The sequence below is a fragment of the Oncorhynchus gorbuscha genome, linkage group LG04, assembly GCF_021184085.1.
Source record: "Oncorhynchus gorbuscha isolate QuinsamMale2020 ecotype Even-year linkage group LG04, OgorEven_v1.0, whole genome shotgun sequence".
Classification (NCBI taxonomy): domain Eukaryota; kingdom Metazoa; phylum Chordata; class Actinopteri; order Salmoniformes; family Salmonidae; genus Oncorhynchus; species Oncorhynchus gorbuscha.
The window spans coordinates 15,675,369-15,702,245 of NC_060176.1; the positions used below are offsets into that span (position 1 = coordinate 15,675,369).

General features: G+C 45.2%; 1 protein-coding gene across 1 annotated transcript in view; it reads left to right on the forward strand.

The window, feature by feature from the left end:
• Positions 1-26,877, forward strand: part of LOC124033736 (transcription factor 12-like) — a 101,473-nt gene that overhangs the window by 55,641 nt on the left and 18,955 nt on the right. Inside the window, 5 exon segments of the mRNA XM_046345953.1 lie at positions 2,600-2,664; positions 9,057-9,134; positions 9,137-9,191; positions 9,631-9,683; positions 26,314-26,413. Coding sequence (XP_046201909.1) covers positions 2,600-2,664; positions 9,057-9,134; positions 9,137-9,191; positions 9,631-9,683; positions 26,314-26,413 — 351 coding nt within the window.

Here is a 26,877-nt window from a genome sequence, read left to right on the forward strand (position 1 = left end):
GGGAGGAGATCCCTCAGGAGACCATCCGCCACCTCATCAGGAGCATGCCCAGGCATTGTAGGGAGGTCATACAGGCACGTGGACGCCACACACACTACTGAGCCTCATTTTGACTTGTTTTAAGGACATTACATCAAAGTTGGATCAACCTGTAGTGTGGTTTTCCACTTTAATTTTGAGTGTGACTCCAAATCCAGACCTCCATGGGTTGATAAATTTGATTTCCATTGATAATTTTTGTGTGATTTTGTTGTCAGCACATTCAACTATGTAAAGAAAAAAGTATTTAATAAGAATATTTCATTCATTCAGATCTAGGATGTGTTATTTTAGCAGTGTGTATATATATATATATATATATATATATATATATATATATATATATATATATATAGATATAGATAGATATATAGATATAGATAGATAGATATAGATAGAGATAGATAGATAGATAGATATATAGATATATATAGATATATAGATAGATATAGATAGATAGATATATAGATATAGATAGATATATATATATAGATAGATATAGATAGATAGATAGATAGATAGATAGATATAGATAGATATATATAGATATATATATATATATATATATATATATATAGATAGATAGATATAGATATATATATAGATATATATAGATAGATAGATAGATAGATATAGATAGATAGATAGATAGATAGATATATAGATATAGATATATATCTATATCTATATATAGATAGATAGATATAGATATATATCTATATCTATATATAGATAGATAGATATAGATATATATAGATAGATCGATCTATCTATCTATCTATCTATCTATCTATCTATCTATCTATCTATCTATCTATCTATCTATCTATCTATCTATCTATCTATCTATCTATCTATCTATCTATCTATCTATCTATCTATCTATAATATAATATATAATAATCCATTTAGCAGATCTTTTATCCAAAGCGACTTACAGTCATGTGTGCATACATTCTACGTATGGGTGGTCCCGGGGATCTAACTACCCTCTATCTATCTATCTATCAACTGAGCTACAGAAGGACCAAAATAAATGTATCTATATCTCAGTATTGTTATCATACTCTGTATCTGCACATGTTGCTGTGGTAAACACAGGGGTGTGCTGGTAAGTACAGTGACATCAGAATGGGAACATCTCTTTGTTTACCAATGCTGCGCTCTTAGCGCTGTGTGATCATGCGTGGCGGCACGCTAAACAGTTAAATGCCTGTTTACCGTCGGGTTCCTCAGGGATGTTTTCCCCTCGGTTTGGGCTGAACTGCAGCGTTGTTGACTGTGCTCAGGTCCCTGGGCGTGTTACAACGCTTGGCTTGGCCGGGTCGTGCTCCAGAGGTTCAGGTGAGCTGCCTGCCTGGCCGCTAGCTAGCTACCTCTCTCCCTGGCAGGTAGGTAGGTATTTAGGTAGGGCCAGACCTGGAGAGAGAGAGGAAGTTTTCCTGTGAAACAATAACACTCAGCCATCAATTATTCATGGTGGACAGAGAGTGTGTGACAAAACACATGCTGGGGATGAATATTTCACTGTGGGCACGAGCATCTCCTCACAGGGGAGAGACAGGGTGACTCAGTGATACCGATGGAGACCAAACCACGCTGAGGCTGAGGTGCAGCTCATGAAATGTAAAAAACCAACAACAGGTTTAACCTTTTTAGTCAGCCAAGACAGATGTTCTCTCCCTCTGCGGTGGCTCAGGGTATGTAGTTAACCCACAACTAAATGCTCCTTCCTTTGTGAGAGAGCTAACCCAGAAATGTTATATCATTATGTGTTGCTACTGAAAGGGAAGCAGCATTGTCAGTTAAAACCACCTTACCTGATTTCGGCAGCTTCCTCTCAAGCTCTCTGGAGACTGTGTGCAGATGCAGTGCGACTGTGCCCCGCAGCAATACTCAGAGATGTGAATCCTCCAACATGTGCCTCTGTTCACCTGGGCATGCCAGTATGATGTTCTGTTCAGTCAGAGCGTAACAGAATCTCCTGGCTATGCAAGTTTTAAACTCACTAGAATATCTACCTTTTCCCCAGAGTAAACCCAATGTTGTTCCAGGGCTGCGTCTGGTGCTTGCAATGTTTGAAAGTCTGACAAAAATAATGTACGATGTGGTTAAAGTTGTTTATCATTTCCTTGTAGGAACCTCTTGTTTTTTTCCGCCGGAGTAAAACTGCTGAGTTTAGTATATTGTGAGGAGCATGATTCATATGCGTGGTGCGTTGTGTGTTTTATTTGTTTTCCTGATGGCTGCCGGGAAGCGTCTCTCTCAGGAGGAGTGCTGCACACCAAAAGTGTGACACTGATGGAGCAACTCTGTCTAGGAGGATCTCTTCTGGCTTAAGGAATACGTATTCTACATAACATTTTGTACAGATCTGCATTACGATATGGAGCAGTGGTTTATGTCCTAATGTGTGGCATCATATGTGACCTGTATAAGTGTGAAAGTGAATTAGGATATTACCTTGTTATTTCAAGACACAATGAATAAGAACGATGATTTCTAGACCATGATGTGGTGTCAATGGTTTTTGTCTAATCTTTTCTCTGTGCCTCCACAGGTAAATCAGCAGAGAGGGCTCAATTTCCACCCTATGGGAGAGAGCCTGGCATGTCTGGCTGCCAGGTAAGTTTGATATCTACTATTTACTGCTTCGTGTGGCTCCATTGGTAGAGCATGGCGCTTGTAACCAGGTACCACTAAGAAAATGCATGCACTCACTACTGTAAATCGCTTTGGATATGCGCATCTGCTAAATGACTATAATGTAAATATAGTGTGGTGAACTCTGCTTGTTTAATTTTCCTTGTTTGGGCATTCTTGATACATTGTTAAAACTAATTGGCGTGTCCAGCTCATCAGATAAAATGCCTTTGTTGGTAGTATAATTAGAGTGAAAAGGAACGTTTGCACCGGAGATGGTTTATGAAGCGAACAAGAAAGCTCATGAGAATATTCTGAGGTGTGAAGGCTTAGAGATAATGAGTGAGTGATTACAGTGGAGCTGCCTGGGCTGAGGAGTTTCTCCGTGCCCTGTGATGTCTAGTAGGGTCTATCAGGGGCAGCCCGAAACCACAGAGAAACACCACTTTCCGCACCTCCATTAAGCCAGGGTCAGTGAGCACAGCCAAGCTCAGCCCAGATCCCCTCTCACAGCCACACAGATGTTCAACACAAAGGGCTGATTGTGTGCACAAGCCACAGCTCTCTCTCTCTCTCTCTCTCTCTCTCTCTCTCTCTCTCTCTCTCTCTCTCTCTCTCTCTCTCTCTCTCTCTCTCTCTCTCTCTCTCTCTCTCTCTCTCTCTCTCGGTCTGACGTCAGCAAGTCAATGGGGAGAGCGCTCATATTCTCTCTCTTTCCTCCTCTTTCTCTCCCTCGTTCATTCTTCTCTCTGTTCTCCTCTTTCGCTCTCACTCACTGTTTTTCGGACTCTGCCCACTCTATCTCGAGTATCTTTATTTCCTTTCCCTCTGCCCTGGCTGTGAGACCAGTAGGAGAAGTTCCACGGAAAATGGCTTCCATCAGGGTCTGCTTCACCCTCCACTGTTCCCAGTACTGAGTGTTTATATTCCACATTATGGTCAATGATATTGGGATTAGGGGTTTTTGTGAGTCTGGACTTTAAGATTAGGTTTAGGGCTACGTCTGAAAGATGTCTTTAAAAGATAGAGCCCACCTCTTTGGGCTTAACCCAAAGATCAAGGGAGCCTCTGACCTCATTGACTCACTTGTTAACCCACTCATTTAACCCCAAGCTAATCATGTGTCAGAGTAGTACCCTTCACCTCTCTATCCCCTCACTGTACACACTGTCCACATTACTACTAACAACTATGTGGTCATACAGAGGTCTGCGCTTCCAGTCAGACAGAGTGAAAATATAGCTGATGTGAGTTGAAAGCTCATTTAGTCATTCATAAAAGAGCTTTTGGAGATGGAATGCCAGTTCAGACATTTTGTGTGGGAACTGGGGAATTGATGCAGGCCTGCAGCTGCTGAGATCTGAGGCTGGCAGAGATTCAGTTTGTCTGGTCCCAGAAAAAAACAAAAAAGAGGAAGACCAAAAAAGTAATTTCATTCTTTAGAGAATATTGTGTAACACTTCTAGTGATTATCGACAGGGCTCCACCTCTGAATCTTGCCCAGCCGAATCATGCATGAGCAAAGCATCTCAGGTGCAAAGATTATCAGGCATTGTTTATCTTTTAATGAGCAGCCTGAATGTTCACAACCTCCAAATCCTGGAGATTTCATAATCCATCCACACTAACCTAATAAAAGGTAACTTTGTATTTTCTTCTCGGAGGACCAAGAATGGAAATTCGAAACAAACAATCAAGCTATCAAGAGGTCGTTTTTTGGAAACTACTGTAATAGCGGCAGATATCTGCCAAACAGACCGTCAGTTGTGGGCTTGTCAAGTCTAAGCAAATTGCCTCGCTCAGCAACGGATTATTGCATCATTTGAACGTGATGAAGAACTCCCCATGTCTTATTGGGTTAGATATTCAGAGTGCTGTAGCCAGCTGTGGCCCCTTATTCCACTGTTCCTTTTTTACACCGAACATGTCAGTCTCACCATAATCAACCCGTGTTCTAAACCTTCTGGCGTCATCTTTTTGGACAGTTGTTGTCTGCACACCAGTAAAAGAAAAAGATCCCAATGTATCCAGTCTTTGTGGTATGGTAAGGTGCTATTCTGCCTTCATCATAATAGCAGGAAATCTGATTTAATTGAAGGCCTTCACCATATCATCTCTCTCTCTCTCTCTCTCTCTCTCTCTCTCTCTCTCTCTCTCTCTCTCTCTCTCTCTCTCTCTCTCTCTCTCTCTCTCTCTCTCTCTCTCTCTCTCTCTCTCTCTCTCACTGGGAGTGCGGGCATACTCTTCTGTGTTGGGCCTATGTCCCCAGCGGGATGAGGTAATGAACAGGGCTGGGGTGTGGGGGGAGAAAGAGGGAGAACAGGGAAGAGAGAGTAGGAGAGAGAGGGGTTGGCAGGTTGCCGGGTTGCTGTGTTGCCGTGGCACCAGCAGCACTCTGTTCCGCAGGTAGCTCCTGTGTGCCTCCTGCGAGACGGATTACCCTGATTAAAGTGACAGGATGCAGTTGACAGACGACTCCCATTATCTCCTCAAATCTGCGTGACATTTCACAGTGGAGATGATCATTGAGATGTGAAGAGGCTTGGGCAGAAAGCCCTGTGATTCAGGAAATTCTTGACATAATAAAGCCTTGTGTCGGGTATTGGGCTTTAGCAACATGATTGACTGCAACGTCATTTGATGCAAGTGTGTTATTGGAGTACTAGGGGAGGACATTTTCTCCTTAGACAGTCACACACTGACTACAGAACAAGCCTTGGCTGTTAAACTCAATTTCACTCAATTCTCTGTCTGTTTTCTTCTTCGTCTCAATTGTCTCTTTTTTTCTCTCCAGAATATCAAAGATTATGGGTTTAGTTTCATGAAAGCATAACAACATTTTCTGTCATCTTTAAATAGAATTCTGATGATTTGAAGATCTATGTAATCAACAACCAATAAACCCTGGCCTCGCTGAAGTTTCCTATGCTTTACTATGTGTACTGTAGATTACAATAGTTTCTAGAAAAGAAACACCAGCTAATATAGCTGGAAGGATTCAATATCATTGAACAAAGGCAGCAGAAGTGAGTCTGGTCTGGTCTGTTGTGCCATGTCAATGTCAATGCAGTGGCCTCTGTGACAGGTTGTTAGTTTGCAGAGCCTGCTTCTCCCCTCATTTCTACTGCAGTAAAGCAGTGGCAAACTTGATTTTCACAGGACTTGATGGCCTTCATTCCAATCTGTTAAAATCAGAATCTATGGTATTTTTAGAGTACCACCTCATTGCCATTTTGGTGTTATTGTGAGGTGTTTTGATTTTGGGGAAATATTTTGTATTGATAGTAGGTGAAATACCCAGGGAATCCAGATAATAATAACATTTTTGTGGAAATTGACCAAGGTCAAAGTCTTCCCTCTGACCTACAGTTGAAGTCGGAAGTTTACATACACCTTAGCCAAATACATTTAAACTCAGTTTTTCACAATTCCTGACATTTATTCCTAGTAAAAATGTCCTGTTTTAGGTCAGTTAGGATCACCACATTATTTTAAGAATGTGAAATGTCAGAATAATAGTAGAGAGAATGATTTATTTCAGCTTTCATCACATTCCCAGTGGGTCAGAAGTTTACATACACTCAATTAGTATTTGGTAGTGTTGCTTTTAAATTGTTTAACTTGTGTCAAACGTTTCAAGTAGCCTTCCACAAGCTTCCCACAATAAGTTGGGTGAATTTTGGCCCATTCCTCCTTACAGAGTTGGTGTAACTGAGTCAGGTTTGTAGGCCTCTTTGCTTGCACAATCTTTTTCAGTACGATTGAGGTCAGGGCTTTGTAATGGCCACGCCAACAGCTTGACTTTGTTGTCCTTAAGCCATTTGTCCACAACTTTAAGTATGCTTGGGGTCAATATCCATTTGGAAGACTCATTTGCGACCAAGGTTTAACTTCCTGACTGATGTCTTGAGATGTTGCTTTAATATATCCACATAATTTTCCTCCGTCATGATGCCATCTATTTTGTGAAGTGCACCAGTCCCTCCTGCAGCAAAGTACCCCCACAACATGATGCTGCCACCCCCGTGCTTCGCAGTTGGGATGGTGTTCTTCGGCTTGCAAGCCTCTCTATGTAGATACATTTGTACCTGTTTCCTGTTGTTCTGGGATTAATTAACACTTTTCGCACCAAAGTACATTCATCTCTAGGACACAGAACGCGTCTCCTTCCTGAGTGGTATGACGGCTGCATGGTCCCATGGTTTTGATACTTGCGTACTATTGTTTGTACAGATGAATGTGGTACCTTCAGGTGTTTGGAAATTGCTCCCAAGGATGAACCAGACTTGTGGAGGTCTACAATTGTTTTTCTGAAGTCTTGGCTGATTTATTTTCATTTTCCCATGATGTCAAGCAAAGAGGCACTGAGTTTGAAGGTAGCACTTGAAATACATCCACAGGTACACCTCCAATTGACTCAAATGATGTCAATTAGCCTATCAGAAGCTTCTAAAGCTATTACATAATTGTCTGGGAATTTTCCAAGTTGTTTAAAGGCGCTGTCAACTTAGTGTATGTAAACTTCTGACCCACTGGAATTGTGATACAGTGAAATAATCTGTCTGTTAACAATTGTTGGAAAAATGACTTGTGCCATGCACCAAGTAGATGTCCTAACCGACTTGCCAGAACTAAAGTTTGTTAAAAATAGATTTGTGGAGTGGTTGAAAACAAGTTTTAATGACTCCAACCTAAGTGTATGTAAACTTACGACTTCAACTGTATGTTAGTTTAATGTCATTGGTTACCGGGTCAATCCACAGCCCTCTCAGTCAATGAAATGTGTTTATAAAGCCCTTCTTACATCAGCTGATGTCACAAAGTGCTGTACAGAAACCCAGCCTAAAACCCCAAAAAGCAAGCAATGCAGGTGTAGAAGCACAGTGGCTAGGAACTACTGTAGTGTTTCCTGGAAGCACATGAGGGCTCCAGTCTCCAGAGCAGCACTCTCTTCTGATGTATCCTCACTCACCTCAACCCTCCCTCCTTCTCCACTTACGGTCCGCAGCAAATTAGACTAATTGGTCAATGCCCTTAATTGGCCTGTTTGCTGGGGACACAATGGTCACTGGAGTGGAGTGGATACTGGCGGAGCCTGGAGGCTGCTGGAACCTTCCAGAGGCTGCCTCAACTCAGTCACATGACACAGTAAACTGGAGAGGAGGGTGCTGAGGACTCAGGACTCCAGCCCACTAATCTGGGCCTGTCAGATCAGAGGCAGGTTTTGGGACAGCTCTGTGTCATCTTGGCTCTCCTCCACTAATTGGATACGTGTGCCTGAGATCAGACACAGGTCCAGCAGGCTGGTGGCCTGGTGACTCCCAGGTCTCTTGGACGGACGTTTTGTCCAGTTAAGCCGGCATGGTTTTCGGGGGAGCCCACAGATCCTGGGATCAGACTGATGGTTTAATGAGCCTTGAGCTGCCCTCCTCTCGCCCCCCACCCCTGCACCTCCTCTCACCCCCTGCACCTCCCTGAGCCCTCTCCCTTCAAACAGCTGCTCCTGCAAGTCATGACATGTCCCTGGTTGTGTCTGAAGATGCCCTCAGGCCGTGATCGCTGCTGATCAATACCGTTCCACTGCAGGCTGGAGGAGAGAGAAATCACTAGGTCAGACTGATTGGATGGATTTCTCCTTGTAGTTCAGTGAAGCTGCTAACAGTGGTGCACACAGGAGTACAAAAATGACTGTGTGTATAAAAAAGAGAAACTGAAATGTGTATTTGATTGCTTATGCTGATGCTCCATAACAAAGCACCATTTACCAGTATTATAGAACAGTACCATTTTTTTCAGAATGTTTTCAAACGAACATTATACCTTTTGTCAGCTCCACAGGAAGCATTCATTAACACATATCTATGACATTTTGAAAAATAACTATTTTACAGCTAAGTGGACATGCATTAATTGAGGTGTCTGCGCTCATCTGCTGCTGTGAAAATAGTTATTTACTGTCTTTACCGTTAAAGAGATGTATTTTTTCTGAGGGCAGGTTGTTAGTGAATTATGGTAGCATAACACACAGTGGCCCCTTATTCCCACTGGAGCACATCTCCATAAAGCTGTTCAATGGATTGATTCATGGTATTTAATAGATCATTAGGGGAATGGCTGATTCATGGCCAAGTGTTGACTGCATGAGTACCCCCCCCCCCCCCCCCCCTCTCTCTCTCTCACACACACACACACACACACACACACACACACACACACACACACACACACACACACACACACACACACACACACACACACACACACACACACACACACACACACACACACACACACACACACACACACACACACACACACTAGTTACACATCTGCTGTTCTCCACTTATCTGTTGTTTCTCTGTTGTCACCTCCAGGCCAATCTGCGGCCGGACATTGGTCTGGTAAGTCCTGGTCCTGTGACCACATCGGTGAAAACGGCCCCTCCCTTCTACCCTCCTTCACCGGGGCCAACCCCAGAAGACGCCCCCTACCGGAACCTACTCCCATTGGTCAGTGCCAATTAACCCATGCCTATAGATACAGAGCAGGGCAAGTTATCAAGTCCCTGACAATGGCATTTTAGTCTAGTATCGTGTTTAGAGCAGTATGTGCTGATCTGTTTTCACTAACTCCATGAACAAGCCTGCAGGAGTCCCTGTGTTTTTAATGGATTAATGACTTTTGCTTAGCCATTTAAACTCCTATTTTAACACTAATAATGATTATCCTGGTGATTTCAATAGATTGCACAACACGCACAAATTGTTTTGCATTTTACATGACAAATTGTTTTTGATTTGACTTGATTGTGTGCAAGAAAGAATGTTTAGGCCAGGGTTGGCATCCTCATCGTTCCCCTCTTTATGCCAGTGTGTGAATGAGTGTTGTGTTGTTTACATCCCACAAAGGCCCATTATATTGCCTCAAACCTGTTTTATCTTTTCACAGATCCTCTACAAACAAAGAAAGTTCGCAAGGTCCCTCCTGGTCTGCCTTCATCTGTGAGTGGAAGATCATTTCATCTGCCTGCCATGCCTCTCATATATAAATAGATCTCTCAGTGAGCTTAACCAAACACACACACACAAACAAACACACACACCCACACACACAAAGAGAGCTGTTGACATCAATGTCACACAAACTTTGCTGGGATTTTACTTGTTTTCCTTGACTCTTCAAAGACGTCCTCTGCAGTGGTACCTGGTTGATGTGTAAGGGAGCCCATAGCCCTGCCTTGTTGTTTGTGTGTTTGTATACTAGAGAGTGTGTGTATGTGTGTGTACATTGGGGTGATTGATTTTGGGGTCTGTCCTGTCACAGCGTGGTCTCCTCAGCTCCTCTCCTGGGACGCAGGGCTATGTGGGGCGCGGGGTACAGAGCTGTCGGAGCGGATCCCCGGCGCTGCTCTTTTGATGTTTAATTAGTCATTATGTAGCCAAACAGGAGGACAGACAGCGATTAATAGTGCAGAAGCAGAGACATTTCCATGGGTAATAATCCCGGTGGAGCAGAAGACATTAGAATGCAGAGGAAGTGTGGAGCTCAGCTTGCCTCCGCCTGGGTCGGGCCTCATTAATATGCATAAATCACTAAGTCAGATGTTCATTGTGAAAATCCTGGTGGATTCTCAAAGAGGGCGATTAAGCCTTGCCTTAACTTCCCAGCCACTGGTACCAGCCGATGCTTTTAATAAAAAATGTATCAAATGGTTTTAGCAGAGATCCCTCTTTACTTTTGTGCTGAAGTCTTCAGCCCCAGAGAACAAGGGGGCTTTGATGAGGGTGGCTCAGAGACTGGATTTGCTTTTGGGAGTTGTGATAATCGCGAATGCCACCGCTGTTCCTCTGAAATCAGATATGGAACAAGACACAGGACATAAAAGAGAGATGTGTTTTGTCTCTGAATTTGTGTTTGAATACTAGTTTGTCAGGAACAGAGGGAGGAAAGCAGCGGAGTGGGAAAGGCACGCTGCCTCTCCCCTCCTGAAGTAGGTGAAGGGGATATGGGGGGGTGGTGCCAGGAGACAGGGAGGGAGGCAGAGAAAGATTGGTTGCCTTGCGGGGTACATCTCTTTGTTGTGTAAATGGGCGCAGGGCTTTTATTTGTCTCTGCTTAACACATGGGCGCAGGTGCACTATGTGACTCATAACAGTAGAATCAAAGCAGTACAATCCTGAGTGGAATAAGTAGAGGAGCTAATGCAGCTTCTTCTTCTTCTGTCACTCTGTGTGGAGAAGACGAGGCCTGGATGTTGGAGGAGTTAGTCTCTGATTCCAAGACAGAGCCAAGACTTTAACAGGGAAAAGGGAGCTGTTTTTCTCTTATTTCCTCTGGTTGCAGGGAAAGGTAAAGAGAGAGAGCCTGTGGTATGGGTGGTGTGTGGGGATGGAGGTTGAGTAGGCGGTGATGGAGGGCTGGTCTGGAGGCTTTTAGGAGGTGTTGTATGGGCCTGGTGGGAAGTGTTGGGCGAGGAGGTGGAGGGGACATGAGCTGCCATAGCTTGTCTTGCAACTGATTATAGGTGTCTAGAGGTTATATACTGGCTGGTAGGAGGTGTGTGTGTGTGTGCGTGTGCATGGGCGTGCGTGTCCGTGCGTGTACAGGGGTTATCTGCAGGGACCTAGACTGGTTGTGGGCAGCAGACAGAGGAGGTGGAGTTTAGGGGTGTCGAGGGCACGGGCACACCTGGAGCAGGGTTGCCAAGGGCAGCTGTGCCGTACTGGGTGAGGAGCCTGCAGTGTACCTGTAATGCAGAAATGCAGCTGGCTGCTGAAAGGCTTTTGCGTGTGTAAGCACCCAGGCTTCACCAGAGGCCTGAAGAGCTGCTTGATTTACAAAGTGAACACAATGCTTCATATCATTATTTTCCCTACTGGGAATTCTCTTTTATTTATTTCAAACTAATTTTTTTTTCATCCTCACCTAAAAATGGTTGAGGAGGTTTGGATTTGAAGAGCGGTGTGTTTTTAATGAGCGGCGGATGTGTGTATATATGATGTGTGTATATGTAGGATTTATATTGCAATCATAATATTTATGGGAGCACATCCTCTGTGCATTTAGGTTGTTTCCCTGCAGTATATACCAGGATGTGGAGGCCATCAGGGAGAGCCAGCCAGCTGCTGATTGCAAACATTCACATGTTTATACGCCAATCTCATCTCATATACACACTTTTTCCTTAACCCACTTTTGCAGTTCATTTTACGTACATGCTCCTTTTAGGGGACAGGAGCTACTGTACAGATGTAGGGTCTTAATTTGATTACTCATTTGTTACTGAGAGTTTTCCTGTACAGCAGGAAATGAAAACTTGTAGTGTTTAAAGTCAATGTTTAAAAAGTCTAAAGTTTGTAATTTCCACTTTAAAAAGTCAAACATGATTTGCCCTAATGAAAAATGTATCAACCCCTACAAAACAGTTTCATACATTTTTATCCACATACTAATTCACATTTCCTGTTGCTGCAGGATTATAATTGTATTATTCTGGCTCAAAGGAAGATCCTACATATGTAGGTGTGTCACCAACTTTGTCAGCCTGATAAGCACCATTTCCCTCTGAACAGTAGATCAATAGATAAACTGTGTACATAGTAAAATACAAATAAAGTGAGCAATGTGGCACAAACATGATGTAGTACAGGGATCATCAACGAGATTCAGCCGTTGGTCAGGGGGACGGAACTTAATTACAAATAATATGTGGACTGTAAATTGACTGCAAGAAGCCCAAACAGATATTTGACTAAAATATAATAATTTCAAAGCATGTTGTATATTGGGGAACCCTCATATAGTGTATATGTGCACTGGAGTCCACTAGTCCCAATTTACATTTACATTACATTTAAGTCATTTAGCAGACGCTCTTATCCAGAGCTACTTACAAATTGGTGCATTCACCTTATGACATCCAGTGGAACAGCCACTTTACAATAGTGCATCTAAATATTTTAAGGGGGGAGGGGGTGAGAAGGATTACTTTATCCTATCCTAAGTATTCCTTAAAGAGGTGGGGTTTCAGGTGTCTCCGGAAGGTGGTGATTGACTCCGCTGTCCTGGCGTCGTGAGGGAGTTTGTTCCACCATTGGGGAGCCAGAGCAGCGAACAGTTTTGACTGGGCTGAGCGGGAACTGTACTTCCTCAGTGGTAGGGAGACGAGCAGGCCAGAGGTGGATGAACGCAGTGCCCTTATTTGGGTGTAGGGCCTGATCAGAGCCTGGAGGTACTGAGGTGCCGTTCCCCTCACAGCTCCGTAGGCAAGCACCATGGTCTTGTAGCGGATGCGAGCTTCAACTGGAAGCCAGTGGAGAGAGCGGAGGAGCGGGGTGACGTGAGAGAACTTGGGAAGGTTGAACACTAGACGGGCTGCGGCGTTCTGGATGAGTTGTAGGGGTTTAATGGCACAGGCAGGGAGCCCAGCCAACAGCGAGTTGCAGTAATCCAGACGGGAGATGACAAGTGCCTGGATTAGGACCTGCGCCGCTTCCTGTGTGAGGCAGGGTCGTACTCTGCGGATGTTGTAGAGCATGAACCTACAGGAACGTGCCACCGTCTTGATGTTAGTTGAGAACGACAGGGTGTTGTCCAGGATCACACCAAGGTTCTTAGCGCTCTGGGAGGAGGACACAATGGAGTTGTCAACCGTGATGGCGAGATCATGGAACGGGCAGTCCTTCCCCGGGAGGAAGAGCAGCTCCGTCTTGCCGAGTTCAGCTTGAGGTGGTGATCCGTCATCCACACTGATATGTCTGCCAGACATGCAGATGCGATCGCCACCTGGTCATCAGAAGGGGGAAAGGAGAAGATTAATTGTGTGTCGTCTGCATAGCAATGATAGGAGAGACCATGTGAGGTTATGACAGAGCCAAGTGACTTGGTGTATAGCGAGAATAGGAGAGGGCCTAGAACAGAGCCCTGGGGGACACCAGTGGTGAGAGCGCGTGGTGAGGAGACAGATTCTCGCCACGCCACCTGGTAGGAGCGACCTGTCAGGTAGGACGCAATCCAAGCGTGGGCCGCGCCAGAGATGCCCAACTCGGAGAGGGTGGAGAGGAGGATCTGATGGTTCACAGTATCGAAGGCAGCCGATAGGTCTAGAAGGATGAGAGCAGAGGAGAGAGAGTTAGCTTTAGCGGTGCGGAGCGCCTCCGTGATACAGAGAAGAGCAGTCTCAGTTGAATGACTAGTCTTGAAACCTGACTGATTTGGATCAAGCAGGTCATTCTGAGAGAGATAGCGGGAGAGCTGACCAAGGACGGCACGTTCAAGAGTTTTGGAGAGAAAAGAAAGAAGGGATACTGGTCTGTAGTTGTTAACATCGGAGGGATCGAGTGTAGGTTTTTTCAGAAGGGGTGCAACTCTCGCTCTCTTGAAGACGGAAGGGACGTAGCCAGCGGTCAGGGATAAGTTGATGAGCGAGGTGAGGTAAGGGAGAAGGTCTCCGGAAATGGTCTGGAGAAGAGAGGAGGGGATAGGGTCGAGCGGGCAGGTTGTTGGGCGGCCGGCCGTCACAAGACGCGAGATTTCATCTGGAGAGAGAGGGGAGAAAGAGGTCAGAGCACAGGGTAGGGCAGTGTGAGCAGAACCAGCAGTGTCGTTTGACTTAGCAAACGAGGATCGGATGTCGTCGACCTTCTTTTCAAAATGGTTGACGAAGTCATCTGCAGAGAGGGAGGAGGAGGGGGAGGGGGAGGAGGATTCAGGAGGGAGGAGAAGGTGGCAAAGAGCTTCCTAGGGTTAGAGGCAGATGCTTGAAATTTAGAGTGGTAGAAAGTGGTTTTAGCAGCAGAGACAGAGGAGGAAAATGTAGAGAGGAGGGAGCGAAAGGATGCCAGGTCCGCAGGGAGGCGAGTTTTCCTCCATTTCCGCTCGGCTGCCCGGAGCCCTGTTCTGTGAGCTCGCAATGAGTCGTCAAGCCATGGAGCGGGAGGGGAGGACCGAGCCGGCCTGGAAGATAGGGGACATAGAGAGTCAAAGGATGCAGAAAGGGAGGAGAGGAGCGTTGAGGAGGCAGAATCAGGAGATAGGTTGGAGAAGGTTTGAGCAGAGGGAAGAGATGATAGGATGGAAGAGGAGAGAGTAGCGGGGAGAGAGAGCGAAGGTTGGGACGGCGCGATACCATCCGAGTAGGGGCAGTGTGGGAAGTGTTGGATGAGAGCGAGAGGGAAAAGGATACAAGGTAGTGGTCGGAGACTTGGAGGGGAGTTGCAATGAGGTTAGTGGAAGAACAGCATCTAGTAAAGATGAGGTCGAGCGTATTGCCTGCCTTGTGAGTAGGGGGGGAAGGTGAGAGGGTGAGGTCAAAAGAGGAGAGGAGTGGAAAGAAGGAGGCAGAGAGGAATGAGTCAAAGGTAGACGTGGGGAGGTTAAAGTCGCCCAGAACTGTGAGAGGTGAGCCGTCCTCAGGAAAGGAGCTTATCAATGCATCAAGCTCATTGATGAACTCTCCGAGGGGACCGGGAGGGCGATAAATGATAAGGATGTTAAGCTTGAAAGGGCTGGTAACTGTGACAGCATGAAATTCAAAGGAGGCGATAGACAGATGGGTAAGGGGAGAAAGAGAGAATGACCACTTGGGAGAGATAAGGATCCCGATGCCACCACCCCGCTGACCAGAAGCTCTCGGGGTGTGCGAGAACACGTGGGCGGACGAAGAGAGAGCAGTAGGAGTAGCAGTGTTATCTGTGGTGATCCATGTTTCTGTCAGTGCCAAGAAGTCGAGGGACTGGAGGGAGGCATAGGCTGAGATGAACTCTGCCTTGTTGGCCGCAGATCGGCAGTTCCAGAGGCTACCGGAGACCTGGAACTCCACGTGGGTCGTGCGCGCTGGGACCACCAGATTAGGGTGGCAATTCAAACACATTATTTATTGCTTCTGATATTTATATTAATGTAGAACATAAATTCAGTACAATGAACACAAACACAAACACAAGCTCCTTAGCCATTGCAGATGATCGATCAGAGGTTGACTGTATCGGTCTTCATGATACAGTGGGCTGACTGTGGTCATAGCTAGATGTATCACTTTGTAAACTGAGCATCGCTCTGAGTGAAGACATAACGGGTTATCAGTGGATGGACAGCATGCTGCGGAGCAGGGTTGCTGACGGGCAGCTGTACGGGCACCTGCGTTAAGGGTCTGTCTGACAGGAGGACAGAGGAGAGAGACGCGCCGCGGCGGCAGCTCTGTGGCTCGTGGGGAAAAGCTGTATCTTGTAGGATATTCATGTGTAGCTAGGAGGGCATTGCTGGTGTGTGTGTAAATAGCCAGGCTTTTTTTATGCGCCCTTGTCACTGGCACAACGGCTTGATGTGACACTTCCTCCATGGCTGTGGTGATGCTAGTCTGGAGGAGGGAAAGAAAGAAAGTGGCGGGAGAGGGAGGAGGTGGGAGGCAGAATCAACTCCCTTCAGGGACTTTTGCTAGCGAGAACCCTGGCTGTGAATGACAAAAAAGATTGTCATTTGCTTTTGACAGATCACTCAGACACCCTCGTTTCTGAGAGACTTTCACTTAGCAGGGAAACAGGGACTCAAAGAGAGGAAGTCTGCTCTGCTCCGGGCTCTGAGACTAAGACCCAGGATTTTGCCTCGCAGTGTTTGGGTGAATGACACGCAGAGGTTATCTCCTGTGTGTGTGTGTGTGTGTGTGTGTGTGTGTGTGTGTGTGTGTGTGTGTGTGTGTGTGTGTGTGTGTGTGTGTGTGTGTGTGTGTGTGTGTGTGTGTGTGTGTGTGTGTGTGTGTGTGTGTGTGTGTGTGTGTGTGTGTGTGTTTAGCTGAACTCCGAGAGACTACAGTCCCCTTTCATCGATGCAGCTACATGTATTTTGACTAGACAGCCATCTGCAGGCAGAGCAGGATGGTGCAGTAAGCAGAGCTCATTTTGGGTTCTCTTTGAGCCAGGGCAGGTCAGGACCTGGCAGAGGGCAGCTCTTGTGTGTAGACGTGCCTTTGGATGAAACGCGTCAGCAAAGCCTTCTGCAAATACAGCCAAACAATCATTGTTTGATGTGGCCCTTTCATGTAGGCACGGTTGTATCTTCTCAAGTGATCTGGATATCCTTGTTGTCTGACTGTTTCACAGCAGCAGATGACTTACCAGACAACGGTCGTTATGCACTGTACCTCGACATTCTTCTATCCATTTTTTTTAAATTAAGCATTTATTTACATTTTTCTCTTTTTTAATTCAATAAGGGTTTTAAGAGTATGGTCATTGTGACATGGTCATGGAATGTGGGTTGACATGGTCCATTTCATTTTCTAAAATCAATTCTAGAATATGAATAGTACTAAACAGAACAGGACTGTCTTTCTGTCTACCTCTGCCTCCTGGCAACAGACCAGCTCCCATCCATCTCTGGGTTGGCATGATGTCCATTATCTCAACACCTATCAGGTCAGCAGGTCAGAGTCAGACCACCAGGGGGCAGTGTGCCGGGTCCTGCTGCTCTGCTCTGACCCCTGTCTGAAGACCCTATGGGGATGAGCTCATTAGATATATGCCCCTCGTTTGCCTGGGGTGATCCTGAACAGAGATCCTCACCCCCTCCCTCCCCAGGGCCTTGCCTTGTTGTGTTTATCGGTCTTTGGGTTGCTCAGATTCAACAATGACATGAGAGGCGGAGATAAAGGAGAAGGCCAACAACTCCAGAGGTCCCTGCTGCTTTCATCTACAAGGAGAGAAACAGAGTTAAAATAACATGAAGCAGAAATGAACGCACACATTAAAGTCATTACTCACATTTCGGCCTGTAGTAAATGATTAACGTAGGGCCTGGCTGCGTGAGTGCACCATGTTAATGCAGACCTTGGTTTTAGACTGCTGTCTGGCAGGCTTGGCACTGTGCTCTGTCAACAATCACTAGTGATTAGGTTAATAGAGTGTGTTAGTTGGAGGTTGTTTAACTCTAAACCACACCAGAGTGGCCAGTGGGGTATACTACAAAGCAGGATCAATGAGTTAGCCAGCTAACTTGTCTTTTTTGAAAGATAAGCTTGAAATGAGTATGGTCTAATTGGCTCAACAACCAAAAACACATATCTAAGTTTATCCTTCTTAATGAACCAGAAAATCAATAGTTATTTATAGTTGTTTATCAAAGTTAGCTGGCTAACTCATTGATCCTGCTTTCTAGTATCCCCTCTGGTGTAAGAGAGCATCCGCAGTGGAGGGTTTCCTCAGCGTGTGTAAGTCAGAGCCATGTCAGGGTGCTTTGATTGGATTGGTCCTTCTTGGGTGCCTGGTTGTGCATTGGACCAGTGCAAGACTAGAGGACACTGGCAAGAACACTGACCTACTGTACTAGGCTGAACTGGATAGAGAGGCTCAGTCTTAATGCCGTGGCTCAGAGATAGCCTCCTTCCATCCAGCAGCTTTATTCATGCGTATTGGATCTCTGTGTTTGTGTAGTACACATTGCCGTTGTCGTGACACCCTTTATATTAATACAATTCATTGGTTCCAGAATCATTTTTGATGACTTAGAACAAACAAAGAGACATGGAAGGAATTCAATGTGACGGCGCTATGGCGCTAGAGCAGTGTCCTATCACTAAATAACTTTATGAACAGTTGTTTGTCCAGGAGAATTTGGATGACAAAGGGCAGAGTTGATGAAAGGGAATTGGGTGGAGTGTTATTTTGTGGTTTGTAGGGAATGTGGTTCAGATCATATTTGGATGGAAGAGAGAGAGCGGGTCTGTGTTCCAGCCTATGTTGAATGAACTCACAGAAGTGTAGGGGTGTACTGAAAAAGATCCTATGAGGCATGTCTGTGGACTGGAGATCCATGTTAACTCTGGGGAGGGCAGGGTGTCTGTCTGCCTGTCTCTCTGTGTATCTCTGCATGTCGGTCTGTCTCTGTGTGTGTGTGTGTATCTCCTATGCAGGTCAATCAGTCAGCCAGGCCAGGAGTGGCTCAGCCAGGATTACCATAGCTACATGTACGTATGTCTGGCAGAAGCAGCACTAGAAGAAGTGTATGTTGACTCAGTCACACAGAATGAGTGCTTTATAAATAACCGTAAAGCACCTTTCTGCTTCATACACACATGCAAAGTGTTAGGGAAATATGGTCAGGGGGGGAGTTGGAAGAGGAGGAAACGTGTCTGTCGTTAGAGATTCAGCAGTTAGCGATACTCTAACATCTCAAACTGAAGCAGAGCCAGTAGCACTGCACTGTATGCCTGCTCTGGAACAGCCTACAGATGACAAAATGCCTGTTCTGTGCTGGTTTATGCAGTCGTAAATCATTGGAGTTAACGTGTAATGAATGTGTAACTAAGTCAAGGCAAAGCTTTGTGTTATAAACTTCTTGTGGGGTTTTGGGCAGATTAAGAACCCCCCTCAGCACCCCCGACCCCCCCGAATAAAAACCAGAGCTTCTTACAGGAAACAATCCCCCCATCCAGTCTTATGACATCATGGCTAAATCCATGTGTGAGATGGAGGTGACCTCAGTGGGTGGATTTGCAGTGGATCTTTTTTAACACCCAAACAAATCCCAGGGGGAAAAGCATGGCCACTGGCTCAAATGTGATTAGAGGGGGGAGTTGTGTGGACAGGTGCATGGCTGGGTGGCTGCCAGTGAGGTAACACTTTGACACAGATGCAGACTGGTCCTGTTTCTTGGTGGCTGATGGGTCAGGGCCCGGGCCCAGGTTCAATGTTGATGAAGTGATCGAGGGTGGTGGTCCTGGCTCTGTCTTAAGAAGATTAGTGTTTAGGATGAGAACTGACATGGTTCAGAAGCTCAGGAAATGAAGTATGACAACATGGGCGTCTTCTCAGTAATACAGCTAATATCTGGTTGTCTGTTAGACAAATGTAAATGATCCCAAAGTGTCCCTGTGTCACAGATCCCTCTGGACCTTTCATTGCGCACACCTGGCCCCTATTCCCACTGATTGTATTCGTATATATATGTGCCCTTTGTTTACCATGGTGCTGTCCATTATTGTTAACATGTCCGTTGGTGCGTGTGAGTACCTGTGCTGTGTGTTTCGGGCTTTCGTGCCCTTGTGAATTGCGCAGATGTATTTATTTCAGGTACTCCTTGCTCTTTTGTTTGGGTCTCAACCCTGTGTTTTGTGTACGTGTTTGTTTGGTCTTCGTCCCCGTGCCTTTACACCGCACACCGTAATTTGGGCTGAATAAAAAACCCTATTACGCATTCCTGCACCTGTCTCCCGACTCTCTTCATGCCAGCGTGACACCCTGTGTCTGCAGCTACATGCTGTATGCTGTGTTTGTGAGTAGTAGTAATGCGTCTGCTTTTATCAATGTTGAGTCCATCTCTCTTTACTCATTCTCTTTGAGCTTTCATGTTCTTTTCTCAGCACGGCCTTCTGTGTCTGGACCCGTTTTTGGACCCTTCAAACGCACATTTTCCTTAAAGCATCAACTTGAAACGGGTCCAGATATAAAGTGGTACCAGCATGTGGACCCCAGTGCCTTGGAAGAGTTTAAAAGAATCTCAGAGAAGAAAGAGGAATACATAATAATAGTACTGAAGGAAAAACATAATAAAGCCTCGTTTTCTTTGGGAAAGGAGACTTTCATCTTTCTATAACAATAATGCTCTCAATGAGTGCACAGGACTGTGTTTAGTCCAGGAAGCTTCCACTGGCAGACATGAAAGGCTCCAGGGAGGCTGGATGGAGTGGGCTTTAAAGGCTCTGTACGGCACACGGGTCAGTCCTCACCTCTCGCCTCGCTCTACCTCCTCTTCCCTTTCTCCTCCTCTCCTCTTTCTCCTCCTTCAATGGATGCCGACATGGAACAGCAGAGTGGTCTGAGAGTGGCAGACAGTGAAATGAAATGGCTGTGGCTGTTATGGTTGCACCCCTCTGCTTCCTTCTGGACTGTGGTGTACGTCTGAGCTTGAGGCCCCCGGGGGTTTAGGAAATGGAGCATCACAGTTCTGTTGCCTGTCTGACGTCAAGGCCCGGCCCCTCTGCAGCTGTGGCGTGTGTTTAACAACTCTCTCTGTTTACAGTCACCGTCGTGACAAGGGGGTTCATTCTGACTATAGGGAAAGTGTCATTGTTATGGAAGCACACAGTATACATGAACATTCTCACTAAGACGTTCTACAACATTCTAAACGTTTCTTTCTCCTTCTCCCTGTCTGTTTTTATGACTCTGTGTATTCTACCTAAGAAATAGAATCCACATTTAATTTGAGGTCTTATTTTCCCTTCCTATTTTCCTTTCCTTATTGAGAGTCCACTTTCCCATATTGGTTGTTAATTGGTATAACGTTGAGTGTGGGAACAGGTTCAGCTCCTGTCTAGATGGTTGTGTAGAAACCCTATCCCTTCATGTTACCTTACCGCTAGCGGACTAATTCAGTTATTACAAAAACAACAGTTTAGCCTGTTTAGGATTAAAACCTGTGTGGGAGAGCATGCTTATTGCAGTTATTTACCCAGTAATTTGTTTGCTTTTGAATAACGTAAATTAATGATATCGTGCCCAAAGCTAAATAGTTTTAGTTCAATCTCCCCTGCAGAAAATCTAAATGTTTATTTTTGGGAGTTATCATTTTTTTCTCCTCTTTCTAAATCAACTCACACATTTGTTTTCTGTCCCACCTCCTCGCTTTAACTTTTTTATCCCCCCCTCCCCATTCGCCTACCCTCCCCCAATCTGCTTTCTTCTTTGCCTCAGCACTTATGAAGCTTAGTGGGAAGAACCATATCAGCCCCTCCCCTTCTCTCTACCGCCCCCCTAACACTGTGGCAATGGTTCAGCCCTGTTTTGCATAAGTTTCCTCTGAGTAGATCCATGTGTGAAGGGCCAGCCCAGGACTGAAAGAATTAGTCCCTTTTTAACGGGTTCGATGTATGTCCTAGGGAGAAGGCTTGTGTGCTGCTGCTGCCGTGCTCTGAAACAGTACACTTGCTCCAGTCATCAGTATAATAGCCGAAGCTATCATGTATTGCGCCTACCCTGTCCCTGGAATGGGCAGCAACTCCTTAATGTATTACTACAACGGGAAATCGGTGAGTTCTGTCTGCGGGAGAAAGAGCGAGAGAGAGTGTGTGTATCCATGTTTGTAATTGGCCCTCGGGTATGGAATTGCAGAACATTGTGTTGTCCGGCTGCACAGCATGTTTCTCGGCTATAAGAGTATATCACTCCTCTCTGCTTTACTCTCTCTCTCCTTTTCTCCCTGCCCCCCTCTCTCTCTCTCTCTCTCTCTCTCTCTCTCTCTCTCATTTTCCCTCTCTCCTCTGTGGACTGATTTTTCCGTTGCCTCAGTTACAGCTGTGTGACAGTACCATTTGTTTTTCTTTGCAGTTCAAATAGAGGACTTACTTCATTTCTTTCTCAATATGTTCTAGACATGTTATAGCCTGAATCTGTTAGATGGTTCACTTCTTCTTTTTTTAGCTAACCATGTATGTCAAAACTTACACTTAATTTCAGCACAGACTTCTCTATTAGAGATAAAGCAGAATATAAGCAAGACACATCAATTGTATATAAGTAGGAACAAATCTCAATATGTGGATGTGTGTGGTTGAAAAAAAAAGTTAAACACATCATGTTTTTTGTCTCTCACCTCTGTTCGTAGACAGACAGACTGAAAATATTATTTTTTAGCTGTGAATTTATTTTTACTGGCTGGTTGGTTCAGCACTGAGACTGGGTTGAAATAATAACATGTGGAAGTCTGGAAATGATTAAGGAAAAGAGGCTGCCTGTTAAGGTTAGACTTTCCTGTTTGTAGATTGAGCTCCTAGCACCAGCGTTGCTGTTATTCCATCTGTTTTTAATCACATCGGCATTCTGGACTCTACAGGGAGCCTAATGTGATTCCTGGATTGCTCAGTAAAATACTCTTTGATTTCTGTGTTCCTGCAAAAACGTTTATTTTATGTGTCTGTATGTGGGAGTGTCTGTAGTGTGTGCGTGTGTGTGTGGCTGCATGCATTTGTGTTTCGGTTTACCTGCCTCTGAGCTAAATTGAGTTTCCTCAGATGTTTGCAGTAATTGTGTCACAGGTGTAAAAGTCTCACTGGCACAGCTGCTGAATAAGAGATGAGCAGAGAAAAGTCTCTTCCTGTTTCCCAGCTTCTCTCCAGAGAGCAGAAACACTGAAACACCCACCCAGCTCCATCCAGAAAGAGAACTCCACTATTCAGAGTCAGGGCCTCATTGGACCTCATTCTCTGATCTTCTCTCCAGAGAGCAGAAACACTCCATCCAGAAACACTCCACTATTCAGAGTCAGGGCCTCAGCTCCATCCAGAAAGAAACACTGAACACCCACCCAGCTCCATCCAGAAAGAGAACTCCACTATTCAGAGTCAGGGCCTCATTGGACCTCATTCTCTGATCTTCTCTCCAGAGAGCAGAAACACTGAAACACCCCCCCAGCTCCATCCAGAAAGAGAACTCCACCATTCAGAGTCAGGGCCTCATTGGACCTCATTCTCTGATTTAAAGAAACCAGGAAGTTGAACATTTCTATACTATTGTGAGATTCACTTTTATGAGGTCAACATGTTCAGGCTTGTGTTTTAGCCCTCCTCATACCCCATTAGGACAATGCCCTTTGTTCCTACAGCACCACAGATCCCTTTGATATTTTTATATTAAGGATTACCAGGAATGTCTTACAGGCCGGCAGAGGGAGAGAATTGGGAACGTGTGGGCAGCATGGGTCAACTTTATGATCCAAAGCAGTCGATAAATAACCAACCAATAACAAGCTCTTTATCTTCTCTTCGTCTTCGGAGGAGAAATAAATAGTGTTTATTGTGAGCATAAACAAAACTCACATTTACTTGTTGGAGTTTTGAGAGGGATTATTGTTTTTATGGCACGAGCCTTAAAGTCTTTGATTTCTGTGTTTTTTGACTTATTAAGTGTTTTCTATTTCCGTCGTTTCCTGCAGTTCCATAGAAAATGAGTAACCCAAGATTTAGAGAATTCAGATATTTGGGAGGATTTGGTGGGTGGAGTGTTTTTCTAAGGTGTGGCCTTTCCTGTCTAATATCCCTCAAGTGCACTGAGGACTGGACCAAGGAGGCATCCAGTAAATGACTGTTTTTCTCAGGAAATATGGAATAACTGTTTACATGACAAGATAACACCAGGAGTATGAGTTTTGCCTCAGAGTATAACATGAATGTTGACAGCTTCCCACGTATATAACACCTGATATCACCTCATTTATCAGAGTGCAGTTGGTCTTTGAAAATGGTGTTTCTTGAGACCTAAATCTTGGAGTTTTTAAGCATCAACAGCTTGAGGCTTGAGATGTCTCCGTTAAAGGGTTGCCTGGTACCAGGCTGCAGCGCTCAACATGCCCCATCAGGAAGGTGGTTCTGGGGCTGTGTAGCAGGGGACCATTGTTTTGGAGCTGCGTGTGTGCCTTTTAGCCTCTAAGTGTGTTAGATTTAGACTTGAAAAGAAAGGCCCTCGGGCATGGTTTGATTCCGCATAGTGACGTGCAGAGACAGGATACTGTGTTGACACCAGCAGCCCACTGCTCTCAGCTGTTCTCTTTTGTGAGTTTTTACTGCGGTGATCATTTATTTTTAGAGGTTATTTTTGCCGTTGTCATTTGGTGTATCCATATGTTGACAATTATATATATATTATATTATATTATATATTATATTATATTATATATTATACACAATATAATGTTTTTTTCCATGTGCTGTTTTGATTGGTGTGGTGTTGAGATCAAAGGCGGGTGCTGTAGGCTGGTGATGTGTGGAAAGATGTGGAGGGACTCATCAGCCCTCTCAGATCAGCCACAGAGACGAGAGAGTTGCAGAACGAAGCTCTGCCAAGAACCTACTGTCCCCATTCTCTCCAATCTGACAGTGAAATCTGATGCTTGTTGATATTAAGTCAAACATGAGTAAGCTCAGTGTATGAACCACAAACCCTGAATTAATGATTGCTTATGGATTATGATGGCTACAGATATTCTTAAATTAAACGTGATGTGGAAAATATACAGAAACTAAACACCCAAACTCCAACAACTGTGCTGGTCCTACTGGCCCTGCTGGCCCGGGCTCTGAGTGATGTCTCTTTAATTCATGTGGTAGTAAAAGGAAACCCAGGCGGGCCCTCTCCTCCAGAGGCTCGGGGAATGAGGCGCCCGGTGTTTGGGTGTTTTATTAATGCCTTGACTGGCTAGTCCAGTGTGAAGAGGACAATTAGCATCATCCACCGCCATATGCTGCCCATTGAGGCTCAGACTGGCACAAAGCCAGGGCTCCTGTGTGAGGCTAACCTGGAATCTCCACGGGAGTCCCCACACCCTGGGTCACATGTGCGAGCCAGAGGACACAAGAGATCCCCTCCCTGCTAAACGACATGTACAAAGGGTGCTGGAGTTACACACACAGCTAATCACATGCTCACACACACTGCTTGTGGCCCTGAGTGTTGGCTAAGCTGACTGACTGATATGTTGTTCACCTGAGTGAGTATGTGTGTGTCTTTCTCTTGACGTACGTAGTAAAGTGATGACGAATGAAATTTGTTGGGGTTGTGTCTCGTAAATAAGATGATTATACTTCAGTAGGACAACGAAACATTCTCTCCAAGCCCACTGACACATCTTGTTGCATTAGGAAGCAACCTTTGAAGTTCTTGAAGAGCTCTGTTCACGCAAACAGATGAGTATGCCATTAGGTCATTAAAAAAGGAATTTATGTTGCTGGTGACTAGAGGAGGGGGGGCTGGGTGGCAGGTCTGGTAGTGATTTGTGCTGCATGGTGATAGTGTTAGGGTTGAGGGACCGGCCCTCTTTGTGGCGTGGTGAGTTCACTGGCTCTCTCTCCCTTGCTCTCGCTCCCTCCATCTGGAGTGGATGAAGTCAGAGACCACATCACTAATGTTTGGCCTCACGACCCTTTGATCCTCCCACCCAGCCTGGCACAGCCACAGCTGCACAACAGCCCTCTGTGCCTCACCGCTCATCCCCTCCGACAATCCCTCGCCAGCTCACAACCAGGTAGCAAAATATAGAAAAGCACAGGCTCCATATTTGATTTTCTGATTTGATTTGTTTCTTTGGCGAGCTGCAATTTGCAGTGTTTTTATGAACGCTTGTGTGTGCTGGTGTCATTATAGTTCCATTAAGAGCTGAGACAATCTGAAATGCAAACACCCCTTGATGATCCAGTCCTCCCTCCACTAGCCTTCCAAATGAGCCCAGCTGCCACACCACTGGCTTGTTAAACCGGCACGGCTCAGTTTGTTCACTACATTCATTAAAGTAGACATGATTCCCGCTTCAACATACAGCTCTACTTTACAAATAACAGTCGTGTGAGGAATAGGGACAAATTTAGGCGAAGGTACTCGTTTGCATCTAATGATGGTTAATGAAGCAGAACCTTAATGCACTGGCTTTAGATTGTGATCAACCCAGCAGGCAGGGTGGTGGGGCATTAGAATTGTTCCTCTTCAACATCATCCTAATAACTCAACCAAATCATCATCATTATGCTCCTGCCACATACAGAGAACAGTCACAAGTTACATCTTAAAGGATAATGACTTTGACAAAATGCTAGACTGCCCTATGCACCTGCTGTTGTTATTCATGTTAATAATGTCTGTTTTCTTTTGGCAGGTGTATGCCCCGTCTCCCAACACAGAAGACTTCAACAGAGATTCTCCCTCCTACTCATCTCCCAAACCCCCCAGCAGTATGTTTGCAACCACTTTCTTTGGTAAGTGATTCTGACTTAAGACCGTCTCTGTCATGGAGTCTAAAGAAGCCAGTATTATCTGTTTGTTCAATCTGAGGTGCTGTCTTTGTCAATGTCTTCGCCTGCCTGTTGATAGACAGTGGACCCATGAGAAAATATTTCTGGACAAACATCCTAACATCACACGCAGTTACTCTCTCTGTAGTCACTCTCTCTGATGTTGCTAAACAGTTTAAAATGTTCAGCTTGATTTAGCAATTTCTTTCTTCTGGTAGACAGTATTTCACTGAGCCTGGTCTCAGAGTCACTGGTCTTTGAAGGGATCTGGTTGGTTTCTGTTAGCCAAGGGAGGCTTAGTGTTATCTCAGCTGTGTCCAGGACAGGGCTTGTGTTTCAGTCCTAAGACCAGACTGGGAGAGTGAACAACCCCCTTGTGTGATCCAGAAACTCAGCAGAGAGGAGGGGGACTGCCCTCTGTGGAAAGG